Below are 16,200 nucleotides of genomic sequence, written 5' to 3'. Positions count from 1 at the left end.
CTCACCCTACATGCCTACCTGTAAGTCGCTTTGGATAAAAGCGTCTGTTAAATGCATAAACATGGATTAATGTTCTCTGATTTAGATGTTCAAATCTTTAAGATGCGTGTGTTTCTTATGGTTCTAACTGTGAACCTTACAGGAAACACCTTGAGAACTATGATGTAGTTTGGACCCACAATTTATTTTTTAAACAGATTAGCTTTGATATACTGCCTGAGAACCGGACACATAACTGTCTCTATTAACAAACAAATGGGTACACAACCTTTCTTACCCAATGTGAACCACTCAACTTAACAGTTTATTTTAATATTGAAAATCTTTTTGTAACTTGATAACTATGATTCATTCATAGTCCAGGGGGGTGTTAACCTACTGATCAATTACATCCATTTCTAGGAAGCAGGTGCCCAGCAGGTTGGGGGCAGTCAAAGCCAAAGGACCAGTGGAGCCAGTGGACTGAGTGCGAAAGGATGGGCCAGATCATTCAGTAGCTAATCATAAACTATCTTCAAATTAGTTCTTTAACTGATTTTTGTATATCTTTATCTGTGTCTGTGTTGCCATGGTCACTAGCTGTCCAATTAGTTTCAGCCGCAGCCCTGTGGGTTCACGTTGTGCGTTTGCTGACTCAGTGTCTGACATCTCAGTGGAAGAATGACTCAGCAGTGTGTCTGTCTGCACTGGAAGTACTGGGAGGACTGGCCAAGGTACACACACACAAAGCTCCTAGACTCTGTGGGGGGAAAAAAAATATGGAAAACAAACTTAGCTGTCTGCCATGGCCTTGTCTGCAGCTCCTTAATAACTCTGTGCTCCTGCAGGTGGAAGTAAAGGTGGAGGAGTCAGAGAGGAGACATGCAGTCAGTTCTGTCTGTACCTACATTGTGTTTCAGTGCAGTCGTCCTCCTCCTCTTCACTCTAGAGACCTGCACTCCATCATCGTAGCTGCTTTCTACTGTCTGAACACTTGGTTGACTCATCACCCATCTCTGCTCGATGACCAGGTAACTGACCAGCAGCTAACTGACCAGCAGCTAACTGACCAGCAGCTAACTGACCAGCAGGTGACCAAGAGGTGATTGACCAGCAGGTAACTCTTTTTAATGTGTGCTGCCAGGAGTGCTTGTCGGAGGTCTTGGAGATTGTGGAATTGGGAATATCGGGTAGTAAATCCACGCAGGAAGAGAAAGTGAGGTGTAAAGACGAGAAAGAACTGAACCCAGCTTCTCTGAGGGTGAAGGAGGCAGCTGAAGCCACACTAAGCTGGTGAGCAAATTAAGCATTACATACAGGTTATAAAATGCAGATGTGGGGTCTCATTTATAAAGAACTGCTAATTGGAAGGTCAGCCGTTGTGAATGTGGCTTGTAGTTTAAAAGTGCTTTCATGGTTAATTAGACAAAAAATGCTGTGGAAGTACAGTCCATTCACTGTACACATGTAGAAAGTTTAAGTTTAGCAGAAGGAAGGTGTGTTAGAAAGTCACCATCGATGGATCTGGGTGTTGTTTTTGTTCAGATTGAATTCGGATTCAAGGGTCTTCAAGGGATTTAACTGCCAGCTGCTCGCTCTTCATGTTTTAGTGTTATGCAGGTTTCAGGAGCAAGCCTGTGTGTCGGGGCGTCGCTGAATGAGGACGCTCTGATTGGCTGCTGCAGTTTGAGTGAAAGCAGTCTGAAGAAGTTCAGATATTTTGTGCTTGAAGGTTCAGTGATCTTAGCCATACTGGACAAAGGACCAGGACCTGAGCAGGGTAAGCCACATTAGCCTCTGTTGGTGTCATGTCTGAATGATCCTCGTGCTGCTTTCCTAAAACATTTTGGACAGAAATCTGACTCTGTGGGACCTACTAACACCTATGTATTTCCTACTTCTAACTTGTGTGTTGGTTTTTTCAAATATATGTGTATTTGTAAATATATCATTCTCTATTTGTAAAACAAAAAGCCATTTGTAAAACTGAAAATTCTGTTTGTGAATCGTCACTCAGTATTTGTGGATCACACATTCGTATTTTTGAGACATTCTTTCCGCAAATTCCCACAGATCCACAAACAAACAGCTTGTGATTCACAAAGCACCGTCCAGTAGATGGCGCTGTTGTTCACTGATGTATCTATGGCTCGGCTTAAGAATGACGAAGAAAGAGGACTATTGAAGAACAAATGCTTTTATTGCAAATGTTGAAGCGCAGGCAACAGAGAAGACGTTTGCCGAGGTGGTCTGTGTGACCACTAAACCGGTCGAGGCTGAACGGGTGATTTTACAACACTGGTTCACCCACTGAGGGCACTTTCGATAATATTCCTCTGATTTCAGATCAATATTTATCCGATTACAGATCAGTGTTTCTCTGATTTCAGATCAATATTTATCTGATTACAGATCAGTGTTTCTCTGATTACAGATCAATATTTATCCGATTACAGATCAGTGTTTCTCTGATTACAGATCAATATTTATCCGATTACAGATCAGTGTTTCTCTGATTTCAGATCAATATTTCTCTGATTACAGATCAATATTTATCCGATTACAGATCAGTGTTTCTCTGATTACAGATCAATATTTATCCGATTACAGATCAATATTTATCTGATTACAGATCAATATTTATCCGATTACAGATCAATATTTATCCGATTACAGATCAATATTTATCTGATTACAGATCAATATTTATCCGATTACTGATCAGTGTTTCTCTGATTACAGATCAATATTTATCCGATTACAGATCAATATTTATCCGATTACAGATCAGTGTTTCTCTGATTTCAGATCAATATTTCTCTGATTACAGATCAATATTTATCTGATTACAGATCAATATTTCTCTGATTACAGATCAATATTTATCTGATTACAGATCAGTGTTTCTCTGATTTCAGATCAATATTTCTCTGATTACAGATCAGTGTTTCTCTGATTACAGATCAATATTTCTCTGATTACAGATCAATATTTATCTGATTACAGATCAGTGTTTCTCTGATTTCAGATCAATATTTCTGTGATTACAGATCAGTGTTTATCTGATTACAGATCAATATTTATCCGATTACAGATCAATATTTCTCTGATTTCAGATCAATATTTATCTGATTACAGATCAGTGTTTCTCTGATTTCAGATCAATATTTCTCTGATTACAGATCAATATTTATCTGATTACAGATCAGTGTTTCTCTGATTTCAGATCAGTGTTTCTCTGATTTCAGATCAATATTTCTCTGATTACAGATACAAAAAGCTGCATGTTGGTCAGATTCATGAGTTTTCTGGTAGATGTTGAGAGGGAAATGTAACTGAATAAGGACTGACAGTTCGTGGTGCAGCTTCTCCTCTGACAGACAACAGTAATGGTGGAGACCTTGGGGGATAGCAGGTGATACAGTTCTTCACAGTGAACACATCCTGTCCCAAAAAAACAAGTATTGAAAGAAGTAGCTTAGACCAAGAAAGCTGGTGAACATCATGACCTTAAGCCTAAAGTCCTAAAGGCGTCCTCAGAACAGCTTCTGACTGATTGAGGGAGAAAGTAACTCAAATTCCCAGAGAACATCAAGTAAACCCTGCTCAAACCAGACATTGGGCTGGCTTCAGACATATCTAAGCAGATGATCTGCTGGAGCAGACAAAAACTTAGGAAGAACTGGTGGAGGAGGCCAGTAAGAGGAAGACAGGAAAATAGTTGAAGCCTACTGGTCTTCACTGGTTCATGGAACAAGAAAGCCATCAGTCAAGCTTCAGAGGCCACAGAAAAACCCGCTGATACCGCTGGATCCTGAGTGACAAACTGTGGACTCTTGCTTCTTGGACACAGGGGACCATTCCCTCTAGATCAAGTCGCCTGGGTGAGGTTATCTGAAACTGAAAGATCCAGAACTTCCAATAACCCCAGCTGCTGTCACTGATGATGGGTTCAAATGTATTATACTTCACTTTATGCACTGTCCAGTCTTGGGTGACTGGCATATTCTGTGCACCCTGACTCACTTTCAGAGGTTTGAATGAAAGGTTAAGAGATAAACTCTGACTGTGTTACTGCAGGAGCACCAATGCCTCCCCAACACATCTTGTGTTGCCCAGCTTAGACTAAAGTGATATTTTCATGCTGATTCTGTTGATAGATGGTTTGATGTTTCCAACAGAGCATCCAGCTCTCACTGTGGTGATCAGGGGACCATCAGGGCATCACACCTGGTCTCTACAGCTACAGCTGCAGCCCCGAGAGGCACGAGCACTCGCACAGGTGAGCACTCGCACAGGTGAGCACTCGCACAGGTGAGCACTCGCACAGGTGAGCACTCGCACAGGTGAGCACTCGCACAGGTGACACAGGTGAACACTCGCACAGGTGAGCGCTCGCACAGGTGAGCACTCGCACAGGTGACACAGGTGAACACTCGCACAGGTGAGCACTCGCACAGGTGAGCGCTCGCACAGGTGAGCGCTCACACAGGTGAGCACTCCATCAGAGTTAGAGTGAAACCCACATCCAGATCAGTGGGATCCAAACTAACAGTCAGCACAAAAGAAACCTTGTTATTGATAACTCTAAAGTCGGTGTGAGAGGCATCGTATCATCCGGAATACTCTCAGGAGATGATATTTGACCCCAGAGATGTGGGAGTGCCTCCTCCTGTATTGATCAGAGATAGTAGTATTGATCAGGTGAGCTCTTACAGGTGTTCAGGAGATGGGAGAATCATAACTATCCTTGTGGTAAAATGGCTGAAGGATTGCATTTTCTTCACAGGCTGAGATTGCTTGGAGCACAGAGGCCATGACCTTTTACCCTAACCCAGTTCTGAAAGCCTCCTCAGATATGAACTGATAGTCTGGCTCTCTGACCCCAAAACTGCTGAAAATAGCCATGAAAGTGACAACCTGTCCTTAAACAGCTCACAGTGTCTTTGTTCTTTTGTTGTTTTAATTTAGTGTTCTCTATTTATTAATGGTCTTAAAGTGTTTAACCTATTCAGTCTCTGGAAAGAGCATGTGCCTTATGGTTAGTGTGTGCAGCTCACTTCCCATCTACATGAGGAAGGCTCAGAGCTTTTATAGCTATGCTAATCGTTCTGTTTATCGGACCTACTGTGAACACAGCTTTTTGTAGCACTGTTGTCCAAGACTAACTTCCTCTGGGGGACAATAAAATTTATCTCATCATCTCATCTCATCTCATTTATGAAAACGTGCACGTGCACATCTTCATGTAAGTAATCCTTAGACTAGGAATGTACCTGCTTTTTTAAACCTCAGATAGGCAAACAGCTTCACATACTGTACTGAGTACTGTGAGGATTACCAGAGAATTCCTCCGGGGGCAGACTGGAGAACTCAGGCCACACTGAACTTCAGTATTTTCAAGATGTAAACAATGAACAGGAAGATAATGAAGGAAGATGTAAAAACTAATGCAGACAAAAGCAGGATCTGTGGCACTGTATCCAGTCACATTCATCCCTGCCCCTTACCGGTCACCTCCATTTTGTTTTGTTTTTAACACTTGGTGCTAATTTGGAAGGACATGCACATCCAACTCTCAAACACAGAATAAGGGAAGCAGCAATCATAAACATAAATGAATACTTTTAAAAACATGGTACATGAAACACGTCACCTGACATCCTACCTCTGCGCACTCGTGTTTAATTATTAATGGTTGTTGCATGTCATGAATGTTGGTTTTAACACTAAACCTGCTGAACATGAGACGCTGGTGTGTGAATATTAATCAATATGATAATCGTACTCATTAGTAAATGTGCAGTAAAGGCTACATGACCTGTTTATTGAGCGTAGCAACATGTTTACAGTACAAACTGTAACGATCCCTTGTTGTACATATGAAGCAGGCAGTGACACCTCCAGGTTGAGTGTTGTTTCTTTGTTGCGACGCTTTATTCTGCTGATATTCTGCTTCCTTGGACAGGAAGTGTTACCCTGCACACCTCATGCTGAATGTTCTAGGGGTGCACTTCATTTTCTGCTTTTTTATGTGTTCAGTTTTCAGCTCTTCATTATCTTTCAGCAGTTTGACCAGAACTAGGTCAGTCCAAAGTTCTGCTGACATCACACCACATGGTGCACAACATTCAATGAACAACTGCTTTTACAGCAGATTTATTTTTATCTTGTTTGTTGATCAGTTGCAGAAAACTCTGATCCCAGAACAGCGCGGTGTCACCGAGAAGGATGCTGGACAAAAGGGCAGCGTCCAGCCTCGGCTGTTTCCTGAGACCAACCACAGGGTTCCTTCAGTTCAGGCTGATTTGAGTGTCCCTGCTCTGCATGACACTGTCACCATGCAGGTACAAACTAGGTCCAACCAGAACCCGCTCCTTCTTAACCAGACAGGCTTATATAGGGGACTTTATTTCTTTACCTGCTACTGGATCTTTCCCACAAGGTCAGGGATCAGTCAGGTGTGGGTCTGGTGTCAGTCACATGTTGACACGTGTCAGAGGTGGGGGTCAGGTGAGGATCAGGGTGGATCCGGTGTGAACTTTGCCTCTCTGTCCGACAGGTTCAGCAGAAGCTGGAGCATCTGCACAAAGTCTTAAAGAGTTCACAACACTTCATCACTGACAGGCCGCCACTGGTGAGCGGCACTTCAGTCGTCACGGTGACTTGCAGGCCGCCACCTCCTGTCACTCACTTCCAGGCATCACGACTCTTCCTGTCCCACATGGGTCTGCTAACACCTGAGAGCATAAAGGTACCAGGGATGTGTGGACAGGACTCAGATCAGTTTATAGACTTCTGTAGATCTGTCTTACCTGTCTGCGGGCTCACCTGTTTGTTTCTCTGTAGGATCCAGGTGTCAGCGGCGTCCCTCCTCAGCTTCTGTCTCTGGACTCGTCTCTTCCGGGTTTCTCTGAGGATCTGAGAAGTTTGGATCAGCTGCCATCAAAAATCCACGATTCTGTCTTTGTCTTCTACATGAGAGGAGGACAGAAGACAGCTGCCGAGGTCACCTCACCTGTCCTACCTGTCTCACCTGTCTCTGTCTCACATGTATTATGTGTCTCACCTCTCTCTGTCTCACCTGTCTCTAGATTCTGAGGAACGTGGAGGACCGCTGCCATGTCCAGTCTCATTTCCTGGACTTCCTGTCATCTCTTGGTTGGCCTGCGGATGTGCAGCAGCAGCAGGTGGGCAGAGTCATTGCTGGCCATTCAGGTAGGTGTTCTGGCCGTCTGATAACAGTAGCTTTATGAGGAGTCAGCTGTTACCTGATTGACTGTTTTCTGCTCCCAGAATTTCCTGCGGCCCTGGGCAACAGTGGAGGTGCCGCGTTTGATGGACGGCGGTTTGTCCTGATGTCCACTGATGCTTTGACAGCGATCACCTTCATCATCCCATCATTGCAAACATACAGTCAGTGTCTGATGATGTCACAGTGACATCACAGTCATGAACCAATGAGCATTCTTAAAGTCTGTGATATTGACTTTAAGCAGACTTTAAGCTAGTGTTCCTGAGGCCATTTAGATACAAACTGTTTTGATTTTCAACAGAGAAAGAACATCTGCCAGTCTGTGTGATCAATACATGTATGTGTGCATTTACCTGTTTCAAGCAGATGATTGGCTGAAGAGTTCCCAGGAGGTGGAGCCCCCAACTGAGTCACCAATCAACCGACAGAGTCATTCTAAACTGAACACAGACTCCGCCCCCAAATCCATTGTAAGGCCATTAGAAATAAAAAGAAAAGCTTTCCTTCCTCCTCTAACCTGCCCTTCCTCCTCTCACCTGCCCTTCCTTCTCTCACCTGCCCTTCCTTCTCTCACCTGCCCTTCCTTCTCTCACCTGCCCTTCCTTCTCTCACCTGCCCTTCCTCCTCTCACCTGCCCTTCCTCCTCTCACCTGCCCTTCCTCCTCTCACCTGCCCTTCCTCCTCTCACCTGCCCTTCCTCCTCTCACCTGCCCTTCCTCCTCTCACCTGCCCTTCCTCCTCTCACCTGCCCTTCCTCCTCTCACCTGCCCTTCCTTCTCTCACCTGCCCTTCCTCCTCTCACCTGCCCTTCCTCCTCTCACCTGCCCTTCCTCCTCTCACCTGCCCTTCCTCCTCTCACCTGCCCTTCCTCCTCTCACCTGCCCTTCCTTCTCTCACCTGCCCTTCCTCCTCTCACCTGCCCTTCCTTCTCTCACCTGCCCTTCCTCCTCTCACCTGCCCTTCCTCCTCTCACCTGCCCTTCCTTCTCTCACCTGCCCTTCCTCCTCTCACCTGCCCTTCCTCCTCTCACCTGCCCTTCCTCCTCTCACCTGCCCTTCCTTCTCTCACCTGCCCTTCCTCCTCTCACCTGCCCTTCCTCCTCTCACCTGCCCTTCCTCCTCTCACCTGCCCTTCCTTCTCTCACCTGCCCTTCCTCCTCTCACCTGCCCTTCCTTCTCTCACCTGCCCTTCCTCCTCTCACCTGCCCTTCCTCCTCTCACCTGCCCTTCCTCCTCTCACCTGCCCTTCCTTCTCTCACCTGCCCTTCCTCCTCTCACCTGCCCTTCCTTCTCTCACCTGCCCTTCCTCCTCTCACCTGCCCTTCCTCCTCTCACCTGCCCTTCCTCCTCTCACCTGCCCTTCCTCCTCTCACCTGCCCTTCCTCCTCTCACCTGCCCTTCCTCCTCTCACCTGCCCTTTCTTTTCTCATTTGTCCTTCCAGATTTCTGTGGCTGAAGAAATTAAGTTTTCCTGGTTGGAGTCCAAGCTGCTGATTGTGTGGCTCGAACGCTATGAGGACCTCGGTAACTAACAGTGGGACTGATTAATACTATAATAACTATATGTTCAAACGAAGGTTATGTTCAAACCTGCTCCATGTTGGTTCACATTATAGAGCCTTTATAGAGCCTTTATAGAGCCTTTATAGAGCCTTTATAGAGCCTTTATAGAGACTTTATTAGCAGTGTATTGGGTCAGACTACCTTTGTTGCATTTTGGACATGCCTGAACACAGCGGTGCTTCATGATGACGAGCTGTTTATTCACATTTACATGATGTACAAAGGTAGATGGCAACACACGTGAACAACAGATATGGGGTGATAGATAGCACAGCGTTCCTTTTTTGGTTGAGAACTTATTTTAAATAACGTCTCTCTGTTCAACGTTGACAAAAAAGTGTAGCACACAAATTCTGTATAGTCACACATCTTTTAAATTGAATTGTCTAACTGCCCTGTGCTGTGTAATGTTTTAGATTTACATGAATGAATTTATAAAAATAAATTAATGTGTGAGAACATAACTGTTTTAGAGCCACAGGCTTTAAAATGCATAATAGAAAAGCAGCAGATTACAATTTACTCTCAACATGTTTTCAGTTCAGACTCAACAGCTAAAGTTTAAAATGTGATTCCTTAACATTACCATTAATTTCTCAAGTCCTATTATCTCAGGCAGAAAGAACTGAAAGTTTCTGACTGTTGTTTGTGCATATGCACCAAACAGTTTCCCTGAGCTGAACCCTAGCTGGTTTCTGTTTTTGGACTTATTATAAACACCATGTTCGAGCATAAGGTGGCTCACAAGTGTACCTGTTACCAGGCCACCTTAGGCCAAAGGTTGATGATCGACTTTGAAGGCAGACCTGCGGCTGTATGTCTTGGACACTCAAGGGAAGAGAGGAGCAGAGCTGTCAGCTGATCACCACTTGGTGGTGAGTCGGATCCATTAGAGCAGTGGTTTTCAAAGTGTGGGGTGCGCCTCCCCTGGGGGTGCTAGAGCACTTCTGGGGAGGCGCAAACATCTTTTTAACAAAAACATCTTAGCGAGATCATTTATCTGAGGGGTATGAATCAATTTGTAGTACACAAAGTGAGAGAAAAGAATCTGGAACAAGAAAGCGGAGGAAGTATGGCAGTGATTATTTGCAGTTTACTGAAGATGCTCTGCAGCCACAGTGTGTTATTTGTAAGAAGGTGCTCACTAATGACAGTATGAGACCATGCAAACTCCGGCACCACATTGAAACAAAGCACCCAACTTTGGTGACCAAACCACTGGGTCTTTTTTGACAGGAAGCTAAGTGAATTGCAGTCACAGAAGAAAGCAATTGTGACATTAAGCACTGTGAATAACAGGGCAACCAAAGCATCATATCAGGTGGCGTTACGTATAGCAAAGGCAGGTAAACCCCACAACATTGAGGAGACCTTACTCCTCCCTGCAGCTAAAGACATGTGTGCAGCAATGATGAGAAGCTGCTGCTGCCAAGCTCTCTAGGTGGAGGCCCACAGTCTCAGACTTTGAAAGCTCCTGCATTAGAGGGAGAGACTGCCATACAAACCAGGTAAAACCCAAACTGGGAATATTTGGCAGAGGCTCCTGTTCACAAGGTCTTCAACTCACACCTATTGGGGGAGGTTTTGGACATGAAATATGGATGGACCATGTTCAGAACCTCCACTGCGGATACGGTTCCCAGGAAGAAAGTCATGAAGCTGAAGAAAGTGGCCTTTTGGACCTGGTTGTTACAGGATTAGCTGAAGCAGCCCATAGGTACCAAGTGGCTAAAAGGGCTGTAGCGTTGGTGGTTGAGGAAGCTACAACTTAGCCATGGGAAGATTTAGGTGAGCCCATGAAGAAGGATCTTTGGTTGGCCTCAAGGATGTTCTGGCAAACCATTCAACTCAGACAGGAAAAGCAGGGTCTGTCCCAGGTTGTGCTTGGCCTGGAGAGAACTGCTAATCTGAACTGAAGATATCCTTGGTGGTGGATAGAACACTTTTAGGATCTCCTCAATCCAGCTAGCATGTCCTCCATTGAAAAGGCAGAGTTTGAGGACTTGGGGGAAGAGTCGTCCATCACCTTGGCGGAAGTCATTAGGGTAGTTAAAAAGTTTCCTGGCAGTAAAGCGCTGAAGATGGACGAGATTGACCCTGATATGCTGAAGACTCTGGACATTGTAGGGCTGGGATAACACCTATGGAGTATTTATGAAGTGCTGAGGGAGTGTGGGGTATTGCAGTTGCTTTTGTAAGCTATTCGGTCCCCATATAACCAAAGTATGAGCTGTGTCCACATTCTTGGTACAAAATCGAGCTTGTTTAAGGTGTGTGTTGGACTCCACCAGGGATCCCCATTGTCACCAATGCTGTTTGTGATTTTTACGGACAGGATCTGGAGGTGAAGTCAGGGAGAGGAGGGCATCTGGTTTGGGAACCTCAGGGTTACATCTATGCTTTTTGCAGATGATGTGGTTCTCTTGGCTTCTTCAAGCCCATGACCTGTCTTAGGAAATCAAAGTTTTAAACAAGACTTTATAGGCCACAAGGAATGAAAACTAATAAACTACAAAAAATACTTTTCATCTCACTTGTTTTTTAGAAATATATTCAGAAATATGGTTAGGAGGAAATAAATTAAAGTTTAGTTCTTTTAACTGTGAAAGTCGTTTGTTAGTGAAGCAGAAGGGTTAGGGTGGTCTGAGCAGCTGCTCACACTCCTTTATCTGATTATAAGAAATGGAAATAAAAGAGCCATGAAATAAATTTTCCATTAAAAATCTCCTGAAATGTATAAATTTGACATTACAAATTGAAGATCTCATGAAATTAACAAAAGTAGAATTATGAGATGAAAGTCCCCAAAAATCAATAAGTTGCCCTTTGAAAAATATGCATTTTATTAATTCTTTACTTTTAGTTTCAGAGGCGTTTTAAATGTTGATTTAAAATAACACCAGAGAATTTGGTTGATTTTCTGCTCTTTGGCTCCCCTGCAGATGTAGAATGTGACACCACTGTCATAAAAACAAATCTCCCTACAAGCCACGCACATGAATCTGTTGTCAGGTTGAAGAGGCCACAAAGAAGCCATCAACTGTTGAATATTTTTAGAGCCTGTGGCTCCAGTGGCTGTCTCTGATTTTACACTTAATGCTATTTCCTCACATTGGTCTCATGTCTCAGACCTGGTTAGTTTATGACATACCCTAAGCAGGTGACCATCATCTGATCTGTGACAGATTTGTGTTTGTGTTTCAGAGAACTTCCCTCTGTCTGAGCTGCTGACCCAAACCAGGTGAAACTCTCACTAACAACTTCACCCTCATTCATCAAAAATCTGGAAACTCACAAACTCCTCTGTCCATAAATCTATCTCTTAGTGCATCTCATGCCCAGCTGATCTTCATCCATCCTCTGAAAACTGGTCTCTACAGAATCCGTTTCCATGGAAACGTTAACAACAAGCTGGGTTTGGTCACCCCATTGGTCAATGGGAGCGTGGTCAGCAGAAGGTCTCTGGGTAAATTTGTTTTTCTTCTTTTGTCTTAGTGATCATTCAGGGTCACCTTTCAGTCTATTCTTGTCTGTTATTGTAATATTCTTTGAAAAAGTAAGCATTTATTCCGCTGTCGCAGGCCGTTTATCTGCCAACTGATTACAACAAATGTTCAACAGTGTCTTTAGACCTCCTAACCAACATGTTCTGGAGATTTTAATATCCACAACATTTGAACTGACTACTCCCAATACATCATAAACATAACTTATTTTATATGACTGTATAAAATGCAGTCACGTTATTATTCTACTCAAAACCTCAGGTGGGAAAGTTTCGGAGGATTAGGCCACTGCCCTCAGATTAATAATGGTCTGGTCCAAGCCCCTCCCACTCTCCGCAGTGCTAAGGACTCTATAAAGACTAGGATGGATGTGTAAAGCATTTTAAGAATTATAATCAGAAAGCATTTTTTTCTCCAATAGATCACGGTGTAATCGTGTCTGAGTCTGCAGGTTTTCTGTCTGTCTGTTTTCTGTCTTTGGGTTTTCAGATTTTTTATCTGATTTTTGCGTCTGTTTTCAGGTTTTTTGGTCAGAGAAATGGTCATTAATTGCTGCAATCGCCGGCGGCTGGAGAGCGACTCCACCCCTCCCCCTCACATTAAAAGGAAACACATGATCAGTGACATCATTCTTCGTTACCGCTGCCGCCGCTCTGAACCTGACTTTTACTCTGCCCTGTTTCATGACCTCTGACTTGTTCCATGACCCTGGCCTTCAATGATCTCTGCCCTGTCCCATGACCTCTGCCACTCAAAGTAGGAAAATGGCTGATGATGCCACCTGTATCTTTAATAAAGGTTGTGTTCAAACCTCTGCACAGTCCACCTGTCTGATTGGTCTTGTCCTGTGTGACATCATCAGATAATTTGTTGATATCAGCTCTATGATGGCCAAAGTAAAACAACAGGACACACACGGGCACACACAAAGAACACTCTATGAAGTGTAAACATCTGAGCCAGCCAATCAGAGTGCAGCCCCCTGCTCCTCTTCCTCACAGAGCTGGTCATTGGCTCCACCTGCCTCCTTCTGGTTGCCATGGTTACCATCATTAGGTATCCATTTACCGCGATGATCGTGTTGATAAAATATATTTTCTGTTGACTGCTCTTTGGATCTTTGAATAATTTTTAATCCGTGATCAATCACCCGTTTGTGACGTCATTCTGTTTCCGTGTGAGAGGAGGAAAAGCTGCTGATCAATCAGTCTGCAGCCCGACAGTCACTGCGGGTTTTACCCCCATCCTCTCTTCCACCTCCGCTCCGCAGCACCGATGCTCCCCCCGGCTCCTCCCTGCCTCAGAGTGCGGTCTGCGGGCAGGCAGTAGACCTGCGGGACAGTGCAAGTCTCCATAATGGTGCAGAAATCCCGGAACGGCGGGGTGTTCCCCGGAGCGCAGGCCGACCAGAAGAAGCTGAAGGTGGGCTTCGTTGGGCTGGAAGCCGGAGCGACCGAGTCCAGCAGGGACGGAGCGCTGCTTATTGCAGGTAAACATTTAGTGGGCGTTAATGCACCGCCTCGAAAATCCTCTGCCTGTGCATGTGATCTAAAACACGCTATACAGTTTGAAGTTCTAAGAATAGAACAGAAAACCTTTGTCATTGCACATTCATACTTCCTACAATAGTACAACGAAATTGGAATACAGTTCTACGTCGGTGCAAATGGAGTAGCGTATTTTTTAAGATAAAATCCGATTTTTATTGTCATACACGAATAGACACGAAATTTGTTCTCCGTTTTTAACCCATCCAGACCTGCATGCACATGCACGGGGTCACAATCACAGCGCCCGGGAGCATAGAGGTACAGTGCCGTGGCAAGGAGGTTGACTAACACAATAATGACCTTATATACCTAATGAATTGTATGAAATTAAATGATATGTGCAGATTAAAAGTAAGCAGAATACAATATACAAAGTGTGCATATGAAATAGTTTTACATGGTTAGGTTTAGTTTATCACATGTCTCTGATAAACCAGTTATGTATAAACTGATCCATAACCCTGAGAATAAGATGTTTTCTGAACCGGAGCTTCAGGTTCGGATAAATGAGGTTAGAGGAGGAAATGGTAACTGTGCAGGCACCTGCAGAAGTCTGACTGAAACCTTAAAGGTTATTATTAGTTGAAATGAGTCTGTTAAATGGATCTCGAATCGATTCTTTACAGTTAAAGTGATGATTCCTCTGTTTTCACCTCCATGCATTTCACTCCTGTCCTCCTCCTCAGTCTAAAGATGGTGGGGATGATGTGGAGCCAAGGTAATAAGGTTCACTGGACACCCAGAAGTCTCTTCCATTTGACAAAACAAGCTTAACACCATTAAACCCTGAACCTGAAGCCTCTGCTGTCCGGTCTGTTTTATTCCTTAAAACTGTGGAGTCCTGATCTACAGGTCAAAAAAAGTCCAGTCAAAACTTTCTTGAATTTTTTTTTATTGACAAGATATTTGGTCTTAAATTCTCATCCACTGCCTCTTCTATTGACCCCTCTGTTCTTCCCTTGTGCTCATCTGTCTTTCAGCAGTTTGAACTGTTCATGAGCTGATCACATTCTCCTCTCTATGTCAGTTAGATGAACAGCTACCTCTTGAAAATTGCATCCTTGACAGTATCCGTGCTCACTTACTTAGAGATGCTTTTAATACTGTTTGATCAAGCATTTTAACCTTGGTGAATACTTATCTCAGCTCAGGGTGTGCTCTGCTGCCTTTAAACATGCTTTTGTGCAACTTCTTTTTAAAAAGAGATCACTGGACCCTTCAATTTCGTCTAATTTTAGAATAGAAGTAGAATAGTCAAATTTATTTGTAGCATTACGTCAAATAAAAGCATTGCAGCAGGGGGCAGAAAAAGCATTAAAATATGTAAGAGAATATAAAGAGAAAGAAATTAAATAATTAAAATGAACAAAAACAAATAACAGTCCAGATAAGTTAAAAGATATCCTGCAGATTTCATGCAGAGACACATGAGAAAATAAATGTTTTTAACCTGGATTTAAAAATGTCTCCATTTGGTGACAGTTTAATCTCTGGGTTAATCTAACCTAACCCTAACCCTATCTCTGGCAGTTTGTTCCACTTGTTTGCAGCATAGCAGCTAAATGCTGCTTCTCCCTGTTTAGTCTGGACTCTGGACTGGACCAGCTGACCTGAGTCCTTGGATCTAAGAGCTCTGCTGGGTTTATATTCTCTGAACATATCACAGATTCTGGGATTTATAAACCATCAGCAGGCTTTTAAAATCTATTCTGACTGACTGGAAGCCAGAGTAAAGACTTTAAAACTGGTGTGATGTGTTCAGATCTCTGAGTCCTGGTTTAAACTCCAGCAGCAGCGTTCTGGATGAACTGCAGATGTTTGATGCTCTTTTTGGGAAGTCCAGTTAAAAGACCATTACAGTAATGGAGTCTCCTGGAGATGAATGCATGGATGAGTTTCTCCTTGTCTTTTTGGAAGAGAAAACCTTTAATTCTGTTGATGTTTCTGAGTTGGTAAAAAGCTGCCTTGGTGACAGCTTTGATGTGGTGCTGAAAGTCAGATCTGAGTCTATCAACACTCCAAGGTTACCAACTTGGTCAGTGATTGTAAGGCCCGAGTCTCCAGATATTTACCAACGCTGACCCTCTTCTCTTTGCTGCTAAACAGAATTATCTCAGTTTTGTCTTCATTTAATTGTATAAAATTCTCTCTCATCAATTTCTAGAATAGAAAAACCCTTTATTGATCCCCCAGTGGGGGAAATTCAAATTTGTCAAGTAGCTCAAAAAAAAAAAAAAAAATATTTACAATGATTGTATATTAGACAACAACAACAATACTACTACTACTAATAATAATGATAATAATAATCAATGACTAAATAAATAAATTTGAGAAGAACATGTCAG

General features: G+C 43.5%; 2 protein-coding genes across 5 annotated transcripts in view; both read left to right on the top strand.

The window, feature by feature from the left end:
• The window catches only part of ralgapb (Ral GTPase activating protein non-catalytic subunit beta), a 31,031-nt gene extending 17,974 nt beyond the window's left edge, over window positions 1–13,057 (top strand). The window contains exons 16-31 of the mRNA XM_072381337.1: window positions 403–493; window positions 592–713; window positions 828–1,010; window positions 1,124–1,272; window positions 1,590–1,759; window positions 4,161–4,261; window positions 6,165–6,326; window positions 6,542–6,733; window positions 6,829–6,987; window positions 7,074–7,197; window positions 7,276–7,395; window positions 7,601–7,704; window positions 8,676–8,757; window positions 12,001–12,037; window positions 12,123–12,262; window positions 12,824–13,057. Of these exons, the coding sequence (XP_072237438.1) occupies window positions 403–493; window positions 592–713; window positions 828–1,010; window positions 1,124–1,272; window positions 1,590–1,759; window positions 4,161–4,261; window positions 6,165–6,326; window positions 6,542–6,733; window positions 6,829–6,987; window positions 7,074–7,197; window positions 7,276–7,395; window positions 7,601–7,704; window positions 8,676–8,757; window positions 12,001–12,037; window positions 12,123–12,262; window positions 12,824–12,996 (2,109 nt within the window). The 3' untranslated portion in view covers window positions 12,997–13,057. The remainder of the gene's footprint in view (window positions 1–402; window positions 494–591; window positions 714–827; window positions 1,011–1,123; window positions 1,273–1,589; window positions 1,760–4,160; window positions 4,262–6,164; window positions 6,327–6,541; window positions 6,734–6,828; window positions 6,988–7,073; window positions 7,198–7,275; window positions 7,396–7,600; window positions 7,705–8,675; window positions 8,758–12,000; window positions 12,038–12,122; window positions 12,263–12,823) is intronic.
• A 263-nt stretch (window positions 13,058–13,320) lies between these two features.
• The window catches only part of kcnq2b (potassium voltage-gated channel, KQT-like subfamily, member 2b), a 30,774-nt gene continuing 27,894 nt past the window's right edge, over window positions 13,321–16,200 (top strand). For all 4 annotated transcript variants that reach the window (XM_072381356.1, XM_072381357.1, XM_072381355.1 and 1 more), the window contains exon 1: window positions 13,321–13,791. In XM_072381356.1, the coding sequence (XP_072237457.1) occupies window positions 13,659–13,791 (133 nt within the window). In that variant the 5' untranslated portion in view covers window positions 13,321–13,658. The remainder of the gene's footprint in view (window positions 13,792–16,200) is intronic.

This window comes from Leuresthes tenuis, unplaced genomic scaffold (genome assembly GCF_036924035.1).
Source record: "Leuresthes tenuis unplaced genomic scaffold, fLeuTen1.0.hap1 SCAF_3, whole genome shotgun sequence".
Classification (NCBI taxonomy): domain Eukaryota; kingdom Metazoa; phylum Chordata; class Actinopteri; order Atheriniformes; family Atherinopsidae; genus Leuresthes; species Leuresthes tenuis.
Note: the sequence above shows the minus strand (reverse complement) of the source record. Positions and strands in the feature narration are given on the sequence as shown.